This window comes from Cryptomeria japonica, chromosome 11 (genome assembly GCF_030272615.1).
Source record: "Cryptomeria japonica chromosome 11, Sugi_1.0, whole genome shotgun sequence".
Taxonomy (NCBI): domain Eukaryota; kingdom Viridiplantae; phylum Streptophyta; class Pinopsida; order Cupressales; family Cupressaceae; genus Cryptomeria; species Cryptomeria japonica.
Window position 1 is genome coordinate 579,754,833 of NC_081415.1, and position 23,400 is coordinate 579,778,232.

The 23,400-nt window shown below is 39.2% G+C and overlaps 1 protein-coding gene across 3 annotated transcripts in view; it reads right to left on the minus strand.

Moving 5' to 3' along the window:
• Positions 1–23,400, minus strand: part of LOC131072923 (uncharacterized) — a 254,611-nt gene that overhangs the window by 47,869 nt on the left and 183,342 nt on the right. For all 3 annotated transcript variants that reach the window (XM_058009227.2, XM_058009228.2, XM_058009229.2), the window contains one exon: positions 5,097–5,216. In XM_058009227.2, the coding sequence (XP_057865210.2) occupies positions 5,097–5,216 (120 nt within the window). The remainder of the gene's footprint in view (positions 1–5,096; positions 5,217–23,400) is intronic.

The following is a 23,400-nucleotide window of genomic DNA, read 5'->3' on the forward strand; positions in this document are numbered from 1 at the left end:
AAGACCCCGAGAAGTATGTACTCTATTCAGCACTTACAAACCAAGCATCAAACAAAGTTAACTCCTGGGTGATCGACAGTGGCTCCTCCAGACACATTACAGGTTTCAGAGAAGTGCTAGACTCCATGATAGAGGAGAATGATGAGGAAGTGACTATCAGAGATGACTCCACACATCCAGTCAAAGGAGTTGGAACCTGCACCATCAAACTAAAGTCAGGTGTATCATTACAACTTAAAGGAGTACTATATGTCCCAAGCATCAAGAGAAACCTAAACTCCATATCAGCACTAGAGGATAATGGATACAGAGTGACCTTCATGGACAACAGAGTGTTGGCTTGGCCAAAGAATTCATCCATCAAGAAAGCTAAAACTATTGGTCAAAGAAACTACAGATGCTAATGAAGTCTGGCATAGAAGACTAGGCCACCTGAATTTTAGAGCTTTATCATCAATGGGAAACCTTGTCACAGGCCTAACTAAGTTAAAGCAATATCATTCAGGGGCATACAAAGAATGTGCCCTAGGTAAAAATACTAAGGGTGCTTTTTGAAATAGTACTAGGAAAACCAGTAAAATTTTAGAGTTAGTTCATTCTAATGTATGTGGACCCATGTCCATACCTTCTTTAGGGGCATTTTTGTATTATGTAATATTCGTTGATGACTACTCTAGGAAAACTTGGATCTACTTTCTGAAGTGTAAAGAATCAGAAGAGATCCTCAATAGGTTTAAAGACTTCAAATCACTAACAGAGAACTACTCAGGAAATAAAATTAAAACCCTAAGAACTGATAATGGGGGGGAATACACATCAGAATTATTTGAAGACTTTTATAAAAATTCAGGGATTAAGAGGGAGTTAACTCAACAAAATGGGGCAGCTGAGAGGAAAAATAGGACAATCTTAGAAGCTACCAAAGCTATGATTCTTGATCAGAATCTAAATGTCAATCTTTGGGCAGAAGCAACTAGCAATGTTGTATATATTCAAAACACATGTCCTCACTCCCATCTTGAAGATAAAACCCTTGAAGAAGTCTTTACTAAATCAAAACTAGATATCAGCCACCTTAGGATATTTGGATGCCCTGTCTATATTCATCTACCTAAAGAGAAAAGATTAAAATTAGAGCCTTCTGGAAAAAGGGGAATCCTTGTAGGATATAGTGAAACCTCCAAGGCCTACAGGATCTATATACCTGGTCAAAAGAATATTGAACTAAGTAGGGATGTGATCTTTGAAGAAGACTTAGCCTTCAAAAGAGCCCAAAGCTCACTAGAACCTTAAGTCGATATCCCTACCCCTAGCATAGATGAAGACCCTGCTCCTGAACTTCAGAGGGAGTCCTGAGGAAAATGAAAATGAAACTCAAAACCCACCTAGAGAAAATTTCAAGAAAACACCACTATGGGCCACCAAAATTGTAGAAGAAGCTCAGAAGTATGCTGCCCCTTCAGGGACTTTTAGAGGGAGCAAAAGACCTAACAAACTGACCAACTACGTTGCTCTCCTAAATAATCTCTCAAGAGCAGAACCTACTAATGTATCAAATGCACTTAAACATCAAGTATGGAAGAATGCTATGACTGAAGAATACCAATCCATTCTGAAAAATGATGTTTGGGAAATTGTTCCTAGGCCAACTGGCAAATCTGTTGTCACCTCAAAATAGCTTTTCAAAATCAAGCACGCTGCAGATAGCAGCATTGAGAAACATAAAGCTAGATTTGTAGCCAGAGGGTTTTCTCAAAAGGAAGGAATTGATTATGAGGAAACATTTGCACTTGTAGCCAGATACACTTCAGTAAGAGTAGTCTTAGCCATTGCAACATCAAAGGGATGGAAAGTTCATCAAATGGATGTTAAGACAGCATTCCTTAATGGAGAGATCTCAAAAGAGGTATACCTAGAGCAACCTGAAGGGTTCGAGATTCATGATGCAGAGTCACATGTGTGTAGACTCAAGAAAGCTCTCTATGGGCTTAAACAAGCTCCCAGGGCCTGGTATGAAAGAATTGACACCTATCTCTCAGGACTAGGCTTCTCTAAAAATGATGCAAATCCTAATCTCTACTACAAAAGAAATAAAGGTGATATGCTAATGTTGATTTTATATGTTGATGACTTATTAATCACAGGAAATGATCATCTTATAGATCAAATGCAAGAAAGACCTTGATAAAGAATTTGATATGAAGGACTTGTGACTCCTTCATTACTTCTTAGGGTTGGAAGTATGGCAGAATACTTATGGCATTATACTAAACTAGGGTAAATATACCTTGGACATTTTGAAGAGATTTGGAATGCTAAACTGCAGACCCATGACCTCTCCAATGTAAACAAACCTTCATAAACTTAAGGAAGCAGCAACAGAATCACAACCATCAGATCCTACTCTATATAGGCAAATGATTGGGTCTCTGATGTGTCTTGTAAATACAAGACCAGATATATGTTATGCAGTTAATGCCTTGGGTTAGTTTATGTGTGAGCCTAAGGAGATCCACCTGATTGCAATAAAACACATTATGAGATACTTACAAGGTACTCTAAACCTTGGTCTCAAATAAGAGAAAGTTGATCTAGACCTACACGGATTTACAGACTCAGATTGGGCTGGAAGTGTGACTGACAGGAAAAGCACTTCAAGGTGTTGCTTCAGTTTAGGCTCAGCCATGATATCCTGGATCAGCAGAAAGCGGCCTTCTATGGCTTAGAGTTCCACCGAAGCCGAATACATTGCAGCTTCCATGGCTGCCCGAGAGGCAATATGGCTTAGGAAGTTGCATGTGGGATTGTTTGGAGAGCCTATGAAACCTACTATCATACACTGTGACAATCAGAGTTGCATAAAACTTTCAGTAAATCCAGTGTTCCATGACAGATCCAAGCATATTGAGATCCCATACCACTATGTGCGAGATATGGTAGACAGGAATGTGATCCAATTAGAATATGTTTGTACAGGAGATCAAATTGCAGATATTCTGACCAAACCTCTTTCCAGAGTTAAGGTAGATCACTTCAGAAAAGGTTTAGGTATGATAGAAAAGTAATTTGCTTTGTAATCTGTATTTACATATCAATAAGATGTTTAACGTGTAAACCTCTTTGTCATGATAGGACATTTTGGATTTTATCCCCTGGGTTCATATCTAAGAGGTGACGATCTCTCAAGATACTAAACACTTGTATGTAGACATTATAAGGGGACGATCTTATGATGTCCAAACCAGTTATCATGTTGGATCTCTAGGATATCATGGATGTGGCATGATTGTGTTGTGGTAAAACATTTGTATAAGATATTAGTGCACATACCACAACTTGGATAAGATGAGAATTTAATCATTCTTATATGTTTATCCTTAAGTATTGCATGTTTAGGCAATACTGATATCACATGCTTAGGTGATATCCTGTCATCACAAGATTGATGTGATGAACATTTGTATCACATGCTTAGGTGATACTTCATATCATGTGGTTAGGTGATATGATTTTCTAATGAGTCACATTGTGTAAAGAATACTAACCATCATTTGAATTGTGATGCTTGATATATTGTTTTCATTTATCTTAACTAGCTAAGAGGGAGTGTTAATGCATTATAGCTTCAGTAAGATAAATGATTGAATGAGAGATAAATGAAGTCTCTCATTCAATCATTTATCCTATCGATAAACTATGATGGAAAAACTTCAAGCTATTGTTCCTTCATTTGATGATCATTCTTCATTTGTATATGTTCAATCTACTTAGTTCGATCAATGCTTAAACTATTGACAATCATATCATAGCATAGAATACCGATTAAATTCGGTTTACATTATAACTGTGATTACCGATTATTATCGGGCTAACCAAATGTATTCCGATTTATATCGGCTGATTTATTAAACAGTGAACAATAATGGTTATTGGGATTAACTAGTATACACCGATTGTTATCAGGTGGCAAATTAAGCATACACCAATTGGTATCAGATGATTAATTAAGTGTACACCGATTGGTATTGGGTAGCAAGTTAAGTATACACTGATTGGTATCGGGTAGCAAGTTAAGTATAAACCGATTGGTATCGGGTAGCAAGTTAAGTATACACCGATTGGTATCAGGCTGTTAATTAAGTAAATACCGATTGGTAATTGTAATGATGAGTCAAAGGGTGCGATCAAGTAATGTCTTGATCCTACCTACTTGCATATACATATCAATCGGCATTTTTGAGAAGGACATCGAAATCAATAAATGCTCCTCTCACCTACAATATAAAAGATAATCAGATTTATCATATTAAATAGATAATACATAGATAAAAGTAAAGATAACTTAGAATATAACTTGCATTTTGAATTGAGAATTGAAGAACATTTACAAGGAACTCATGTATTTGCATTTGAAAAGAGTAAAAACAAGTGCATTTCATTCTCAGCTTATTGTTAGATCTTTTGACATTCATTTCAAAGCATTTGCATCATTTCTACTTGGTTTTAAGAGCATACACAGAAAACTGAAATTCACATCAGCAAGCTACAACTATGCATACAAAGTGTTTGACAATATTCCTTGAGCCTATAATCAACAACTTGAGGTCAGATTAGTCAAGGGATACTACAAGATCCAAGTTCCAACAACTATGACATGAGCAGTAAATCTCAATATACATATTTATTTCCATTTATGCCTCTTTATTATCTGCTTATGTTATTATCTGTTTTCATTAAAAATCTTACATTTTGTAGCAAATATGTTAACAGTCAAGTAGCTGCTAAGTTGTCAAACATTTTTATCATAGATGTACTAGAATCATAGTGGCTAAAGTGGACTTCCTCCAAAGCACATTGTCCAAGGCTAGCTTGCATGAAGACTGACCACCACATAATCCAGATACAACACCTTTTCTTCTTTCAATAACATTATATCCAAGGATTGTAACATAGGCAGTTAAATGGAAGAACCCAGATAATGAAAGAATCATAATAACTAATTCATAGAATGTGCAAGAAATTGCTTTTCAATAACAAATATTTCAGGATATACAACTTTAATATTAGACTATTCATGATGAGGAAAGTGGTAGTACCGTGCCAGTTTCCTTTAACTTGTCAATGGACTTGCCCAACAAATTGCTTTCCTTTTTTCCTTTAGCTAATTTACCACGCGCACCTCTTGCTGAATAGATAGTATCTTGATTTTCCTGATGCTGGTGATCCAAAACTTCAATTATGAGAGCTTTGGTCAACGAGAAGGGAGAGAAACTTAAAAAGCCTCCACAGAATAAACAGAAGCAAATCTTTTCAACTGTTATACAGACCCATATTGAAGTTACAGATACAAATGCAGTGGTTCTTAGCCAAATAAATATACACAAATATGGATATCAGTGTCCCTAATAACCCATGTTTCAATACTGTAACTAGTTGATTCAACAAATTTAATAATGACAATTGATTCATTTTTTTTCCATTTCTTCTTTTCAAATTTTGGATTGGTGAGATTCAAGACTAGAGGCAAATCCAACTGCAAAATAAAAAAACGGAAGGAGGGAACAAATGAAAAGACTATAATAAATTTGGTACTCCAAAATAAAATATAAACAAATATAACCCTATAAAAAGAAAGAGAGGGGGAAAGGTGGCTGGTAAGTGAAGACAATTAGTTATTCATCACTACTACTACCCACTTAGCATCAAATGATGTATATACCAGGAAGTATCCAAGTGAAAACACTCTACACTACTAGAATCTAGATGTATTATATGAAAAAGCAATATCCACATGATACAAAAAAGATATTCAGAAAAAACCAGAGAATGCCACACAGAAAAGATAGAGAGAGAGAGAGAGAGAGAGAGAGTAGATTTATAGTTCTCTATCTTCAGTAGCAACATCTGTGCTATGTTTATGCTGTGAAATCTGATATCACTAATGTATACATAATGTTACAAAACCATAAGGCTAATGAACAATATGGAGATTGAAACAATTATGCTTTAAGTGGATCGTATCTTCTAATAGTTAAACTATGACGTCAGATGTATTGTTTGAATATAGCTTCAGGATCATATGGAAATTGTTGGTACCACATGTAGAAAGTGGACCTTTGCAACTTGGTTTGTAGGTGTCTGAAAACCTAACAAAGCCAATGATGAAGACTGCATGAAGTTTGGTGCAAGCTTGGATGGTTTTGGTAAACGAATTTGTCACTTGGAAAATGGTACGACTCACCCAATGAAGTGTGGCAAAAATGTTAGAACAGTTGGATAGATTGCTTGTAGAATGCAATCTTCTGCTGCATTTTAGAGGGGCAGCTAACTCATACGATGTGATTTTGGGATTTTCAAGTGTACTTTTAACCAAACAGTGCTTAAGGACTAACAAAACTTAAAACAACTTAAAATGAAAAAGAAACTCCTAACAACAGATATACCAACATTATCAGAGTTTCGCAGAATGCTTAGTATTCAACTTATGCTATCACAAGGAACAAAGACTATGCATAAGAAACACAATGATGAGCCAATCTCAACTTTAACATATTCAGTTCAAGATACCAAAGAAAGAACATGCTTTAAAGAAACTTATTGAAATCTGACCATTGCTTTCACAAATTAGATTTTGGGATAACAAAAGATACTAATAATTATCAACACATAACATACTAAAGGTTAATAACGAGCATAAAACATCATGAATACACCTCCAAAATAGTTTTGTATGTACTTCATGGAATTTCACTACTCAAAAATCCCTCATGCCAAAGTTGAGAGAACAAAAAGTCCTTTACAATGCCAAGAGCCTTACATTTATAGGATCTTCCCAAATAAATACCTCATAACCAACTTGTAATCACCCATAACTACTTTCACATTTTTTAAGAAAAACAATAATAGGCTTTATTATAGTTAGAAACTTCTCAACTTTCAGGTGGAAAGAACCTATTTCCTAACCTATTACAAAAATCAAGTAGTACAACCTAATTTGGAGATAGGCAACGCTCAAGAAGATATTATTTCAGGATTGAATCGCCTAGCGTGGAACATAAGGAGAAGTGAAGCTGAGTATAACAGAGTAAGAATCATCTTGGAACAAGAAGAAGATAGGGCCGAAGAACACCGAAGAGTCGCCGCTAGAGAGCTCCGCAATCAAAGGAACATACAATAATCTCCGCAAGACATAACTTCACGCTGGATCGCATTGGTTCTTTCTCGCCCGAGAAACATCAAAGAATATTGAGGTCAACACCAGCCGTCAAGAATTTGGGCGAGCTTCAGTTTACTTCAAAGTCGAAGCAAGTCAAAAGAGAAGATACTCCCAAGGAATTTGAACTAAGATTAGAGGAATCTCCTAAATCATCACAAGCTCCGTCTCTTCAAGAACAGGTACAAGCAGCAATTCAAGCAAGTATCCAGGCAATTTCTCAAACAACAAGCCAAGCTAGTTCATCAAGCCTCTTGTCAAGCTTTCAAACTTCAAGAAGTACGATGGCTCACAATGCTCCGCCTCCTCCTCCTCCTCCTCATGTACTTAACGGCGCAACTTGGCTAATCAACAACCCATCACCATTGGAATTTGCAGTCTATCACGATATGCCAAAGAATCCAGAGCACTTTTGTTCAAAATTCAATGTCAGTGATTTCAATCGCACAGCAGAGGATCATATCAAGATGTTCGAAGACCTTCTTCATAACAGACGAATCGAATATGGAGATGTAGCATGTAAACTTTTTCCTTACTCATTAGGAGAAGAGGCATACTTCTGGTTCATTCACTTGCCTACAGGGTCAATCAGAACTTGGGACGCAATGAAAGATGCATTTATTGCCAAGTTCGGTATACCAACCACACCGGCCGAATTATATAGGCAATTTGTTTAAGTCCGAAGAAGAGAACATGAGCCCATCACTTCCTTTAACAACAAGTTTCATCGCGCATACACAATGTTGCGACATCCCTACCTCATTGCTGACCCAAGGGAAATCTACTATGGAGCTTTAGACCATCTCACTGCTATGTTCGTAAGAACACATCCTATCCCAAATGATCTAAACGCAGCGTATGCAAAGGCTATTGAAGTTAGTAAGCACATGGGACAGAATATTACTGGGCCGCTACTACACATGGGACCTGTCGCAGCACCAAATCAAATGCAAACAGTTGGTATGGCGTTGGCCAACCAGACTCCAGTTATGAATCCGATTCCACAAGCAACATATCCAAGCGTACAGTCGGCAAACCAGTTGGTCCTTCATCCTGGAGTTCCAATTTCACAAGCTCCGCCAGCACAACCTGTGTACCTGCAAAACGCAACAAACTCATCAAGAACACAGGAAGAAAAGGATGAAATGAAAGAGCTGATTGAACAAGTCAAGAAGCTGTCAACCGAAGTAACTCATCTAAGGAACCAGAATAATCAACTCCAAAGTATGCAGAGGGTCAACCACGGCCAACATACGAACAATCAAAATTTCCAAGGAAACAACAATCAAGGTTTCAGAAATAATTATCAAGGAAATAACAACCAAGGCTTCCAAAGGAGACCATGGAACACTGCCCCCAATAATGGAAACGTGGTGATGCCACTAGATAACCCACCAAATTCCCAGAATCAAGAAAATCATTCTACTAGTAAAGTGTTTTTAGCAGAGGCGGCCTTGTCCAGTTGGTGTAGACTCCACAAGACAAACCAGCATTCTGAGTTACAGTGTCCTTAATTCAAGATCACAGCCGACATATTCCAGCAGGAGATGCGTAGTAATGATCCACCTGAAAATCCGCCCACGACAGGATACGAAATGGTCCCAACCACGCGGTACGATCAAGCCATGATTGTTGAAAGTTGCAAGTATTCACAAGGAGAAGATAATCAAGCTCAAAATGGGAGGTTTCCACCAGAATCTGCTAATGGACCAATGGTACCTCCCGGTTCTCAGTTCCCACCTGCATCAGCAAATGAACCTGTTGAAGACTCCGAATATTATTTTCCACCATTAAACAATAGTGTCCTAGTTGAAGGGATAAAGGAGGTATTCCACCAGTCTTCAGGAGGTATGAATCAAAGGGTATATCATAGAAATCAGAGAAATCAGGAACCTCTAACTACATCGATTCCTCCGAACAATTTCTCTACTCCTCCGGATCCACAAGCCAGCAATAATCCAGAATATCCTCAGCATACGCGAGAATATAGGCCAAAGAATGTCGCACCTCCCAAGGACGATGAAATGAGGAGATTGGCCACATTAGTGCTGGAAGAACTCAAGAAGGTTAAAATTAGCCTACCACTCTATGAGCTACTTAAAGTCTCAGAAATCAAGAATGCAGTGATTAATAGCTTAAGTGAGCCAAACACAGCAAGGACGAATGCTCAGGCTACCGTTAATATGACCCAAGAGAAAGTTGATAACAAAGAGCAATCCGAACAAGATGAATGCATGGTCCAAACCATAACCTTCCCAGCCAAAAAAGAAGATATGTTGGAAGGCAAGGTATTACTCAAAAGAGGCGAGACTAAGAAAGCTCAACCCGCCATCAAAGAAAGCCTCGCCACTAGTCAAATTCTTCTAGGAAAAGAAGTTGCAGTTAAGAAAGATGTGGTCAAGAAAGGGAAATCTCCAAACAAGACCGATCATTCAAAGGGGGAAAGCCTCGCAAAGGATAACAATCCAAAGGTAAATGAAGTACACAGTGGAGATTCCTCAGTCCTTTCCCAAGGAAAAGACGAACCAGCCCCGTTCCTGCTATCAGTTAGAATTTTTGGAAAATTATTACACAATTGTCTTTATGATTCAGGAGCATCAAGTAATGTGATGCCCCTGGCTGTCTGTCAGAGACTAGGAATAACTCTTGCTCCTACCAAAAGAAAGGTCACTCAGCTAGACAAGACGGAAGTTCCAGTCATGGGCGAGTTGAACAATATCCATATGCAATTAGTTGCAGACCCAAGGGTTCAAAATTTCATAGACATATCTGTCGTGGATATTCCTGACTCGTATGGGATGCTTCTGAGTAGAGATTGGTCACGAAAATTGAATGGGTATGTGTCGACTGACTTCGCACACATGTGGCTACCATGGAGAGGAGTCCCTAATCAAATTAAAATCGACAGTACTCCAAGATTAAGACTTATGATAACCGAGTGTGGGGAAGACAATGAGGTCCTGTTGTTAGAATCAGATTTAGGAACATACAAGCCTAAAGTGGAGGAAATCCTGATGATACAAAATCAACAATATGATCAACAAGAGGTGATGGAATCTACAGAAATTGTCGTGGAAAGTGACCAAGGATCCGACCAAGAAGATGATGGAATGTTTGAAAATTTTAGAAAGTTCGTACATAGAAACATCCAGCAAAGTATGCAACTGGGTAACTTGGCATCTGTCCGAGATTTGCTCCTTCCTAACTGGTGTAGGATACATAACGCCATCCATTCAAAACTTTCCTGTGCTTTGTGTCAGACTGCATTAGAACAAGTATACAAAAGAGCCCCGCAGACATTGATTATAGAAGAAATTCAAGATTCAGAAATGGAAAGCTCCTTAGAAGATGAAACTCTATCCAACACATCAACCGAAGGCCAGGAAGACCTAGAGACTGAAGATCAAGGAAACGCAATATGGACATTAAGGTTCGATGGTTCTAAGTCCAAACAAGGATCTGGAGCAGGCTACGAATTAATTAGCCCGACAGGAGAAACTTACCTTGCCGCTCATAGATTGCAATTTCCTTGCACCAATAATGTAGCTGAATATGAATCCTTGATTCATGGGTTATTGCTAGCTGTCAAAAAGAAGACCAAAATATTGCAAGTATTTGGAGACTCAGAAATAGCTACAAGACAAATCAAGAGGCAGTATGTCTGCCATGACAAAAGGCTGACCAAATACCGAAATCGAGTATGGGACCTCATTGAGAGTTTTGAGGCCTTCAACATCAAATCTATATACAGACATCAGAATCAAGTGGCTAATTCCCTGGCACAGGCCGCCAGCTCTTTGATACCATTAGCAATGGAAGGATTGAAGAAGTTTACAGTTGAATTAACGTCAGTACCTTCAGTTCCGGATAACATCACCAATTTTCAAGTTTTTGAAGATGACAAACACATACTGGATTTCTTAACCAACACAGATGTCTTCCTAGCTCAAATCATTGATGAAGGAAGTGGGAGAAGCGGAATTTGATGCTGAAGGAGTATTGAATTTAAAGATGAATACTATTCCAAAGGGGATGGTAGAGTTGGAAAGAATTTTTGATCCTGACAAATTGAAAGAGATGAAGAACCACAGCATGGAAGGGAACATGTGTGACACAATCAACGTACGTGACGACATACAAGCTAAGAATGTGTTTATTGGAAAGTCCTGCACCACAGCCGAAAAAAATGGAAGCCTGAAAAATATGAGAGATTTCCCAGATGTCATCGCATGGAGTTATGAAGATCTCAAGACTTATGACACTGCAATTATCACTCACATAATCCCTTTGAAGCCAGGAAGCAAACCATTTAGGCAAAGACAGAGACCGGTTAATCCTTTATTGGAACCTTTGATATATCAAGAAGTTAAGAAGCTACTCTCAGCCAAAATCATCTTCCCAGTAAGACATTCGACGTGGGTCGCCAATCTAGTTCCTGTCAGGAAAAAGAGTGGAGAGATTAGATTGTGTGTTGATTTCAGAAATCTTAACCGAGCTTCAGAAAAGGACAATTATCCGCTACCATCGCTGGATGAAGTATTGCAGATTGTCAACGGGTCGCAGATGATGTCTTTTCTAGATGGATATTCAGGATATAATCAAGTTTTGGTCGAGCCAGAAGATCGACTAAAGACTGCTTTCACTACCAAATGGGGAACATTTGCATACAAGAGAATGCCTTTTGGACTTATCAACGTCGGGGCCACATTCCAAAGAGCTATGGATATCGCTTTTAGAGACTTAATCGGAAAATGCATTATTATATATATGGACGACATCACAGTTTTCTCCAGAGAAAGAGAAGATCATGTGGATGACTTAAGAAGAGTCTTCCAAAGGTGCAAAAGATATGGTGTATCTCTCAATCCGAAGAAATGCATATTTGGGGTAACAGAAGGAAAGCTTTTAGGAAATGTCATTTCAGAAAAAGGAATCTCCATTGATCTTGAAAGAGTAAAAGCTATATCAACTATCAATTTACCCGCTAGCAAGAAGGAACTCAAATCATTCTTCGGCAAGATCAACTTTGTTAGAAAATTCATCACCGGATTTGCTGAGATAGTCAGACCTTTGAATGATATGCTTAAGAAGGACACAAAGATTGACGCCACAGGCCAAATGGGCATTTGAGGAGATAAAAAGGGCAATAGTAGAAGCGCCAGTATTGATCAGTCCTGATTACCTTAAACCCTTCTACTTGTATTCCTTCGCTTCTGACTACACTTGTGATGCCGTTCTTACCCAGAGAAGTGAAGAAAGGGACGAGAATCCAATTGCATTTATGAGCACCCCGCTGAAAGATGCCGAACTCAGGTATCCCAACATTGAGAAACAAGCATATGCACTAATCAAGGCCGTTAAAAAGTTCAGACATTACCTCTTAAGGGCCAAAATTTATGCAATAGTGTCGGATGCAGCAGTCAAGACCCTCCTCATGCAAAATGAACTAGGAGAAAGGAGAGGTAAGTGGGTCGCCATTATCCAAGAATTTGATATCGAAATCCAGCCTATGAAACTTGTTCGAGGACAAGCTTTGGCGCAGACATTGGCAATTGACGGACCAGGATTAGTCCAACAAGTTTATGAATTAGAGGATGTCACTCCCGATGAATGGTACAAAGATATTGTGACATACCTACTTAACAACAAGTGTCCTGCTCGCATGACACCCACGCAGAAAAGAGCATTAAGAATAAAGTGTCAGCATTATATGCTTCAAGGATCAGTTCTATATCGCAGAAATCACGAGGGAATATATTTGAGATGTGTTGGCAAAGAAGAGGCCAAACAAATAATTGAGCATTTTCATTCCAAGTTTGGGACCGCACATGGAGCCAACCTTGCTATAGCTCATCAGATCCTGAGAACAGGATATTACTGGCCTACACTTTTCAAGGACACATTTAATCATATCAGGACTTGCCACACATGCCAAGTCGCAGCCTTCAGAGAAAGAAATCCTACTATGCCACTGAACCCAGTGATTGAAGCAAGACCATTTGCCAAATGGGGGATGGATTTTATTGGTGTCATCAACCCCGCCTCCTCAGCACAACACAAGTATATCATCACAGCTACTGATTATTGTACCAGATGGTCGGAGGCACAAGCACTCAAAGTATGCACTACCGAAGCCGTAGTTAAATTCTTAGAGGAAAACATTATCACAAGGTTTGGATGTCCTTATGCACTAGTTTGCGACAATGGCTCAGCCTTCACATCATTAAGGTTTTCGAATTGGGCTTTTGAATATGGAATAACCCTCAAATTTTCATCGAATTATTATCCTCAGGGTAATGGGTTAGCTGAGTCAACTAACAAGAACCTACTCAGTGTTATCAAGAAGCTGCTGGAAAGAAGTCCGAGAGAATGGCATACCCAATTGAGATTCGCTCTATGGGCGGATCGAATCAAGACCAAGAACGCATTAGGAATTTCACCTTATTTTTTGGTTTATGGTCAAGACCCAGTTTTCCCCATGCAACTTAGGATCCCGACCCTGAGATTTATTCAAGAATACATGGAAGACACTGATGCTATTCAAGCCAGATTAACACAGTTAATGAATCTGGAAGAGAAGAGAAATCAAGCATTGGAACATTTTGCAAAACATCAAGGAGTTGTGAAAAGATGGTTTGATCGGCAAGCTAGAGTCAAGGCGTTCCGGATCTCAGACCTTGTCCTATACTGGGATAAAGCACACGAGAAAAGGGGAGAGCATGACAAGTTTGATAAGCTTTGGAGAGGCCCTTATCAAATTTCAGAGATTTTGGGAGAAAATGCATCTAGACTGAAGACTTTAACTGGAGAAGACATCCCATTGCCTGTCAACGGGAGGTATCTCAAACATTATTTCCAGTCTTAGGATGCCCAAGGCCTTCCCTTGTACATAGCTAGTTTAGTTTGCTTTCGTTTCTTTTCGTCTCTTTGTCTTTTTTTCGTTTTGGTTTGCCTTTCGCTTTGTTTTCGTTCTTAGTTTAGGCGTCTTGTCTTAGGTTAGTTGTTTTGTTGAGGGGTATCCATTCAAAATTGGGTGATTTTTTGTCATGTAACACTCTGACTTCTCACTAGGTTGTTGGTTGCATTTGGACAATTATGAGGTCTTTTGGAAATACGAAGGGGTTTCTTTTAATAAAACTTTGAGTCAGGTCGTATTTGCAACGAAGCAAGATTAGCTTATTGGACTCAGATATTATTGTCCTCCAGTTATTATATCTTTTCACACTTATAATCTCCGAGTAATTGTGGTTTCCAGGCAAAGCTGTGATCGGTGAAAAATCTAAAATCTGACTTCAGCGCCACCGCAATCCTCAAACCCTAGTAAGCTTCACTGCTTACAAGCCAAAAGAATTGACGGAATCGAAAAGAAATATCAAAAGGAAAATGAGAAAGTGAAAATAAGAAAAAATCAAAAGAAAAGGAAATGAGCCGAAAAGAAAATATCAAATTGGCTAAAGGGAATATGCGAGTAACTCCATCGGGGCTATAGACGCCTGACTAGCAATGAAGCAATGCTTGTGAGCTTGCGGCGATAACCTCGTTGGGACTATGGACGTCTAACTGGCAGCGAGGCTCTATCCAGGATGCTTTTGGAGTACAGATAAACTACGTAGCTTATCACAGGGCAACCTGAAGATCATGATTGTCTTGTCGAGGGGAATTAACTCATTTGCACACACATGGGTAACTGTGGACTTGGTACTTTGTCTCAATATGATGGTCTCTTCTTGTAAGTGTCTCTTGACTCTTGGTTTTGTTGAAGGAGGTTTTCTGAGTTTTCTTCAAGAAAGATTGATTCCCAAATGTTTTCCAACATTTCTCAGTGGTGTCGCCAGATGTTGTGACCATTTCACACATCACCCCATTAGAATGGGGACACCCTCTTTTTCGCTTGGTTTTGCCCGCTCTTCTCTCTGCTTTTTTTAGGATTTTGAGTGAGGTCTGTCTAGACTAGGTCTAAACCTCTGGGGTTTCTTTTGAATGTGTTTTTAAGACAAGTCCAATTGCATTTTGAAAGTATTACGCCTCCTCCTGAAGATGGATTACTGGAGTCAGGGTTGTCTTAGGTCAAGTCAGGATTCTGTGTGGGGTAAATTCAAAATTTTGCCTAAGTACTAGTATTTTGAGGGTAAATTGTATATTTTGTCTGGGTAAGTTTTGATCAAATTTTTGGAAGCAGGATGACTGACCCTGACCTTGAAAACGACCTAATCCTGCATGATAAAGTGATTGAATGATGAAATTTTGAAGGTTTAAAGAGAATTCACTCCTGTCCCTCTCCCAAGGACCAGGGCGAAAATGTTATCTAATGCATTTTTGTCTCTAACTTGTTTAAATTGTCTTGTGCAGGGTTGCAAGGGGAGTCAATTGGACATGAACTGAAGATTTTTAAGGATTTTGAGGTTTGAAGATGATGATTTTGAGTGACTAAGACAAAATCGCTCTTGTCCTTCACTGAAGGACCAAGGCGAAATGGCTTATCAGGGCCATTCTTGACCTTGGTTGATCAAGTTGGAGCGTCGAAGGCACAAGGAAGGATGAAATGAGCATAGTTGAATATCCAGACTTAGTCAAAAGCGGTGAACAGTTGAACTTTTTGTCTAAAAGGACAAAATCGCTCCTATCCCTCTCCCAGGGACCAGAGCGATTTTCTTCAAAACACATCTTTTTGGACCTTTTTTGGACTTGGGCTCTTATTCAGGGCATTTAGAAGGATGATGTCTTCCCAACAAAGGAAATTTGAAGTGAAAAGTGAAGAGATTTGGTCTTAAGAGCAAAAATCGCTCCTATCCCTCACTGAAGGACCGGAGCTTCAATCCCAAATTTGCATTATCCTCACAGGATTTAAGTGATTTTGCGACTTGGAGAGATCAAGAGAATTGTGTTTCATTCGTTGAATATAACTTGAATAGGCCACGAAGGAGAAAATTAACCTAAATGACAAAATCGCTTCTGTCCCTCTCCAAGGGACCAGGGCGATTTTCAAATGAAGCTCCTGTCCCTCAACAAGGAACCAAAGTGATTTTCCAACAAGACAAATACTTGGCGATGGATGAGCAAGTTTCATGTGTGAGATGAATAAAGGAGGGAGTAATCAACCCATTGAAGATAGTTTTGAAAAATTAGCAAGGCATAAATGAGCTCATAATGGCCAGGGCGCTCCTGTCCCTCTCCAAGGGACCACAGCGATTTTCCCTCTAGACAAGTTTTTGGCAAAAGGAAAGCAAGTTTAGCGTTCGAGGTGGGTGAAGGAAGACACAATCAATCCGTTGAAGATAATTTTCGAAGCTAGCAAAACACAAGTGAGCTTATAAATGCAAAATCGCTCATGTCCCTCTCCAAGGGACCAGGGCGAAAAACACATTAGCTAACCTTCCTCTCCAAATTCGGACGAATCCAAGTCAAGACGCAAGGTCAAAATGATATTTAAAAGGTTTCACGAAGGAATGAAGTAACAAAGGCCACCAAGTTGATGAAAAAAGGTGAAATCGCTCCTGTCCCTCTCCAAGGGACCAGAGCGAAATCTTTAAATTTGCCTAAATGCCTAACATTTTGGAATGCTAATTTTGTCTCCAAGGCTCAAGGTGGAATAAAAAATGATGTTTTACGCCTTGAAGGAAATTAGATGTCGATGTGGCTACAGGATTGTGTAATAAACTAAAAATCGCTCCTGTCCTTCATTGGAGGACCAGGGCGATTTCTATAAAATCAATCGTTTCCTTCCGAAACCATGTCTAGGCAAGGGTTGTGCAAAGTGAAAAATGCCTTTCGAAGATGATGAACAAGGAATTGCCCCCAAAGATCGACAATTTTAGGCTCAAAACCAAAAATCGCTCCTGTCCTTCACTGGAGGACCAGGGCGATAATCCTTGGAGGGGCTCATTTTGTCTTAAGAAGGCGAGTTAAACATGCATAGAACGAACAACGAAGATTATTGCTTACCTCCAAATTTGAATTAGCGATTTGGAAGACAAAAACCAAGGGCAAAAGGTGAAATCGCTCCTATCCCTCACCAAGGGACCAGGGCGAAAATGGTTCTAAGGGGCATTCATTCCAAAAATTGAATAGATCAAACTCAAAATTCCAAGTAAAAATGCCATCTTGAACGTCAAAGATGAGGTGTTGGACGTGAAAAAGCAAGAAATGCAAGGCCAAATGAAAAGGCGCTCCTGTCCCTCTCCCAGGGACCAGAGCGATCTTGTTGATGTCCATTATCTTGCCATGCTTAGGCCCCAATGTCATCTATGACACATTAAATGCTAATTTCGATAAAACCTTGAAATATTTATTGACATTTAATAAGTGCGCAAAGCATTTAATAATTAATTTAAGCCTTTAAAAAATCAAAATTTTAATTATAAAGGCCTTTAAAATTAATTATTATTAATTTAATTAAATAAAATTAGAGCGCTTGGGGTATTATTTAATGTTTTTTATCAAGTCGGCCTCTCCTTTTATTTAATTTTGTTTGTTTTTGCCCTTTTTTCCAAGTCGGCCTAGGGGAAATTGCAATGGTGAGCGCCTATATAGGAAAGGTATTTTGAGCAATGTTAATCCATCATTCATCCAATTCACTCAAGTGCGATTTGGAGAAGAATAACAAGGTGCGAAATCTGGTTTAAGAAGGAGCGAATTAAGTTGAAGGCTAAAGGTGGAGCGAATTTTCCCCAAGGCGTTGAAGGCTAGAGGTGGTGAAGTTGATAAAGGAAGCACATTTGAAGACTTCAATTTACCATCTTGCCTAGCGAACTTGCTTAAATTTTGCATTATTTCTTAAAGTTAGTTCTCAAGAAGAGGTATGGCGAAATCTCCTTTGTCCAAATTTTGAATTTTAAATTCCAAATTGCATAGCTATATTTAGGAAATGATAATTCAAAGATTTATCATGAGGTTTCCTAAATTTAAAACTTAAATCCTTTAATCTAGTCTATATTTCTACATTGCAAAACGTGTTACTCATTATGAAATGTTGTGTAGGTGTCAAGATGGCGACCCCAAAGGCAGGAGCATCCACCAGTCGTCCAGCCCTCATGAAGGAAGATCAAAAGAATGAAGAATTGGAGACCAAGATCGTGTCGAAGTGGAGCAACATTGGAGATACCAACTTGGGAAACTTCAGTGTGAAGAAGTTTTGAGAGGTCCCTTACATTGGCAAGCCATCACCTGTCGCAAAGAGAATAATTGAAAGTGGCATTATCAAGGCGACCGGTTTCCCTCCAACAGTCCAGTGCCATGAGCTGATGATCGAGTGTGCTCGCCATTATGACCCACAGTCAAGATCGATTGTGTCCAAGGAAGGAATCACTTTGGCTTACCTTTCAGAGGAGGCTATAAGTGAGGCTCTCCATCTTCCAGAGCATAGAGATATGATTTACAAAAGCAAGGAGCCAAGTCCATGTACGAAGATGATCCAGACACTTGCTTAAGCATCATCAACAAGAATTGGTTACTCAAGAATCGTCCTCGCCTGAGCAAGATCCCCAACACACCACATAGGATCGACTTCTAAGAGTATAGAGATTTGATAACTTTGCTCAACCGTGTTACAGGGGCTCCTCAAGCCTTCTATTTTGAGAAGTGGATGTTCTACTTCATCCAAGTGATAGTTCAAGGAAAAGGAACAATTCATTGGGCTAGAATGATTAGCCATTGCTTGGACGTACAGTTAAGAAGACTGAAGGCTACCAAGTCATTTCACATGAGCTCGTACATCATGTATGCCTTGATCAGGAGTTTTGAATATGCAGGACTACCTCACAGAGGAGTGATCAGAAGAGGACCCGGGGAAGTCAGAGTTTGTGATTCTTACGTCCATTTGCATCATCCACCTGGAAGTAACTACAAGCTAGTCAATGATACCTTCACAATGAACATCACCAGGACATTACAAGGCGGGATTCACAATCGGCTATCTCAAGATGCACAAGAGCTTGTAAAGAGATATGGTGCTTGGTTCATCCAATTTCAGAAGTTTACATATATTAGAGTTCATGGATGTCCTTCACCGCCCTACATGTTGCTGAGGTATCTGACAGACAGGATAGTGCTACTTGAGGTGACTAGACAGTTGGCAGCTTATGCAAAGGCATTCAGACACAGGCATGGAAATGGAGTTCCTGTGCCTATCATACTAGGAAATTCAGTTGAGGTATGTCCTAATGCTCTAGCCACGGATGACGCAGAGAGGGAGTTGGCCTTATATTCATTTTCATTCTTTGCCTTGAGAGAGAGTTTTGATCCTTATGGGTATATAGAGGAGACAGTTGGTAGAAAGTACAAGCATGAATGTCAGGTAGAGGACTTTTGGATGAATCTCTCAGATGATTTTGAAGTAAAAAGAAAAATGCATTCCAGATTGCCTTTAGACTTCATCAAGAAATGCAAAATTTATAGAGTGGCCGATCAAGCTCAGGACAGTGGAAGACATCTCCAATCATCTTATGACCGAGAAACCAAAGCAGTGAGGATAGATTGGAACAAGCCTGAGATTTTGGATCTAGATGCTTTGATGGCTCCAGTTTTGTCTTGTACTCGCAGATGGGTTGATGTGCAACATCAAAAGTTGAGAGAGCAGAACATATCTATGACTTTTACTTTGGAGGAAAGACCAGGGGAAGGAGGAGCAAGTGTAAGTGAAGGTAATCCTCATCCCAGAAGCACGAGCGAAGGCAACCTTCGAAGCGCAAGTGAAGGCAATCCTCATCCTAGAGGCTCGAAGAGGAAAGAGAGACCTGAGAAAAGGGAATCCTCCAAGAAGAAGCAAGAGGCCAATCGAGATCGTTCATCCGACACATCTTCTCAACAAGAGAAGAGGACACTTGAAATGGAGGAATCTATGGAATCAATGGTACAGAATGATAAACATGAAGAAGGACAGGCACCTCAACGTTCATCAAGTCGGTCTCTCCAAGTCAATGAGCTACATGAAGACAAGGATGGTGATGAAGTGACATCTCCTCTCAGAGAAGAAGAAACATTGCCTAAAGAAATACAAGTTATAGAGACAAGATCTGCCATTCCAGATTGGTTGAAGGAGAGACTAACAAGGGTGATTGTGATCGAAGACGAAGATAATGTGATTGACTTAGAGAGCCTTGTTGGAAATTCTCAGGAAGTGACAGAAAAGAAGAAGGCCGTTAAGATGTCCAAGATGGTCAGAGATGAGACAGGATCCAGGAAATTGCAGATAGCTACACCAGCAGTGGACAAGTATGAAGGTAAAATCCTTGCAGAAGAGTATGATGTAGAAACATTTGAGCTTGGTCCACTCACCGCTGAGCAGGCATTGGATGAGGCAACCGATTCATTTGAGGCATTAGAGGACAAGCTTAGAGAAGAAATGGAAAAGAATAGAAAGCTTGAGCGAGAGGTCGGTGCATGGAGAGGCTACTTTAGCCATCTCAATCAGCCTCTAGGACGTCAGGATCCAGCAGTATCTCCTGTACAAGCACTTCCCCTTGAATCAGTTCGTGAGGCAGAGAGAGTCAAGAGCTTGGTCCAGCTTATGAGCTCTTGGATTGACAAATCCCATACAGTTGCTATTGAATTTGCAACAAGGATGATGCAGACCATCCACCAAGCTATCCAGGTTCTTGAGATCATCCACAACCTAATGATAACAGTAGCCGCCTTTGCTCATACTAGAGATGTTATCATTCCTGTTCTACAAGTAATCAGACAAACATCAAGGAAGATCCTAGCGCAAGAAAAGATAATGGATCGAGGATCTCATAATTTACTCCAATGCTCAACTTTACTCCAGATGAAGTTCTTTTCGAGGACATCAGTAACAAATGCAATCAAGTTGAAGAGATTATCCATCCGATCCAGGACAAGGTGTTCGAAGTATTGTGCACTATTCTTGGCAGGAGGATCGAAGTTGAGACAGATGTGGATCTTCAAGAATTAGAAGAAAGGGTCAAGGTCATCTTTTGCAAGGATGAGAATGTTATCACTGATGAGCAACGGGATCAAATGTTTGCTACCATGCTTCTGATTGAGAAAATCAAAGAACTCGAACCTGGATGGGATGCGGCTCTCCTCAAGGCTTTCGATCAGGTCATCCACTTGGAGGAACGAATGAGGAATCTTCTCAAGATTCCAATTGCTGAGATTGAAGGAATCGTGTCTAGATTCATTGCATATGCTAAGAAAGAGCATTGGAAAGGAAATAAGATTCTAGAAGAAAGGTTGTTATAGATGATGTGGCACCTTAATTGTCATTGGTCTATGTCTCCTAGATTTTTGTGCCAAATTAAATATTTGGCTATGCATTTAATATTGTTCAATAAAAAGGGGACTATTTGTAATAAACCCTAATTAGGGTTTAGGTGTCATAATCTTGGCCATTGATCTTCTTTTGATCTGAGTCGTTCATTGTAATTGAGGATGCTATATATACCCTCACTCATTTTCATTTTGTCATATATTAAGATTAGAGAAATGAGAGATTAGAAGAGATATTAGAGAGAAGAAAGCTATTTTGTAGCAAGATTGAGCATTAAAGAAAGAATTCCAAGCAATTGTTGTCTATTTTGGCTTTGAGATCAATAAAATATTGAAGTTATGGTGTTTTATTGCAATTCTTGTGGCTATCTTCATGGTTGTTTGCTTTCTTGAATCATTCTCAGTCGAAATAGTATTTAAGTTTGAAGGACTAAGTGTTGGGCTTGATCTTTGGTGAGATTCACATTCCAAACCACTAGCTGCTTACTGATTGTATGGACGCCTTGTGTGGTCAACTGGAAATATTTGAATTGCATAAACCTTCACTCATTATTGAGTCATTGATATGTACCTTCATGGTAGTGCCTATGATTCTTGATGATTTGAAAATCATTATTCACCTTAGAAGATCGCATCAGTTTCAATAAAGTTGTAATTCTTTGGCAATACTGGAGTTGGTCGAATCCTGCCAAGCCTAAGCCTACATTGAGTCATTCTTAGGATTAGATTAGAATCTGTCTCTTGCAAACCTTACCTTTTGATCTTTTTTGGAATTCATTAGTGTTAGAAAATTTTGTTCCTGCAAATTCGGATACGTAAGGCCCCTTGATGAAACAGCATTCGCAACGACCACTGGTGCTTATCCACACGTAGAGACCCTACATCAAAGAACCTTGGAGTCATCGTGATTGATCCTTTCTCGCGACATCTTCAGCAATCAGAGGCTTTATTCAAGAGAGGATAAGGTACCCTTGGGTATTTTATTCTGTGTTAGGCAGTGTACAAAATACACGTCAACAAGTTATAGCTATGTTATTTTTGTTATGTGTGAAGTCGGGTGTGGGGTTCCCATGTCAGTTACGACGGTTGGTACCTCGGCCAACCGCCAGATAGTATATATTGCCATGTAAGAGAACCCTGGCAATAATGTTAATGTACTAGCTTTGGAATGCAATAAAAGGAAATATCTTTGTGCCATAACGTTGTGACTGTTACTTTAATTAATGTTCTGAATATAATTGGGATTGCTGGTTAGATGTTCTGTGTGCATTTACTGTTTATTCCGTGAACTTGAACAATTCACCATAGGGAGTAAACAAGTTCAATTCACTAAGAAAGTTCAAAATCATTTTTCTGGATTGCTTGGTGCAGGGGCACCCCATACCCTTCATGCCTTTATGAGGCAACTTTTCTAAAATAAAATGTTTTGTTTTATGTCATGAACTTCAAATAAGGTCTTATGGACCATTTTGGTGATGATTTGTAGTCAACCAATGTAATAGGGAACCCTTTAGGGTTCATGGTGCAAAGTTATTAGGAAATTGTCAATATTGTCATAAGGGGGGCAAAAGTTGTCAATGTGCTTCCAATGGCATTTAATCATGTATGAAGGCCTATTTGTCCTCTTTGAATCTATTTGTAAGCATTTGGAGTCAAAGGTCTTATTTAGGGTCCACAGCAAGTTTTATGTAGAGTTGTCATTGTTCACAAAAGTTGTCATAATTGGCAGCGGTATTGCTATTAATCAAGATGTAGTGATGGTTTTCTAATTAATTGTTTTCATAATAATAAGTTTTAATATCTTATCTTAAGTGTATATCTTTATGTTCTGAATTGGGGAACATTACATAAAAGAGAGCTCAAATTGTGCAAGAAGCTGAATGTGAAAGTACAAATTCCCCTAGTTATGTTGCTGCTCCAGAAGTTGGGGAAACATTGATGCTGAGATGAACACTCTTGAA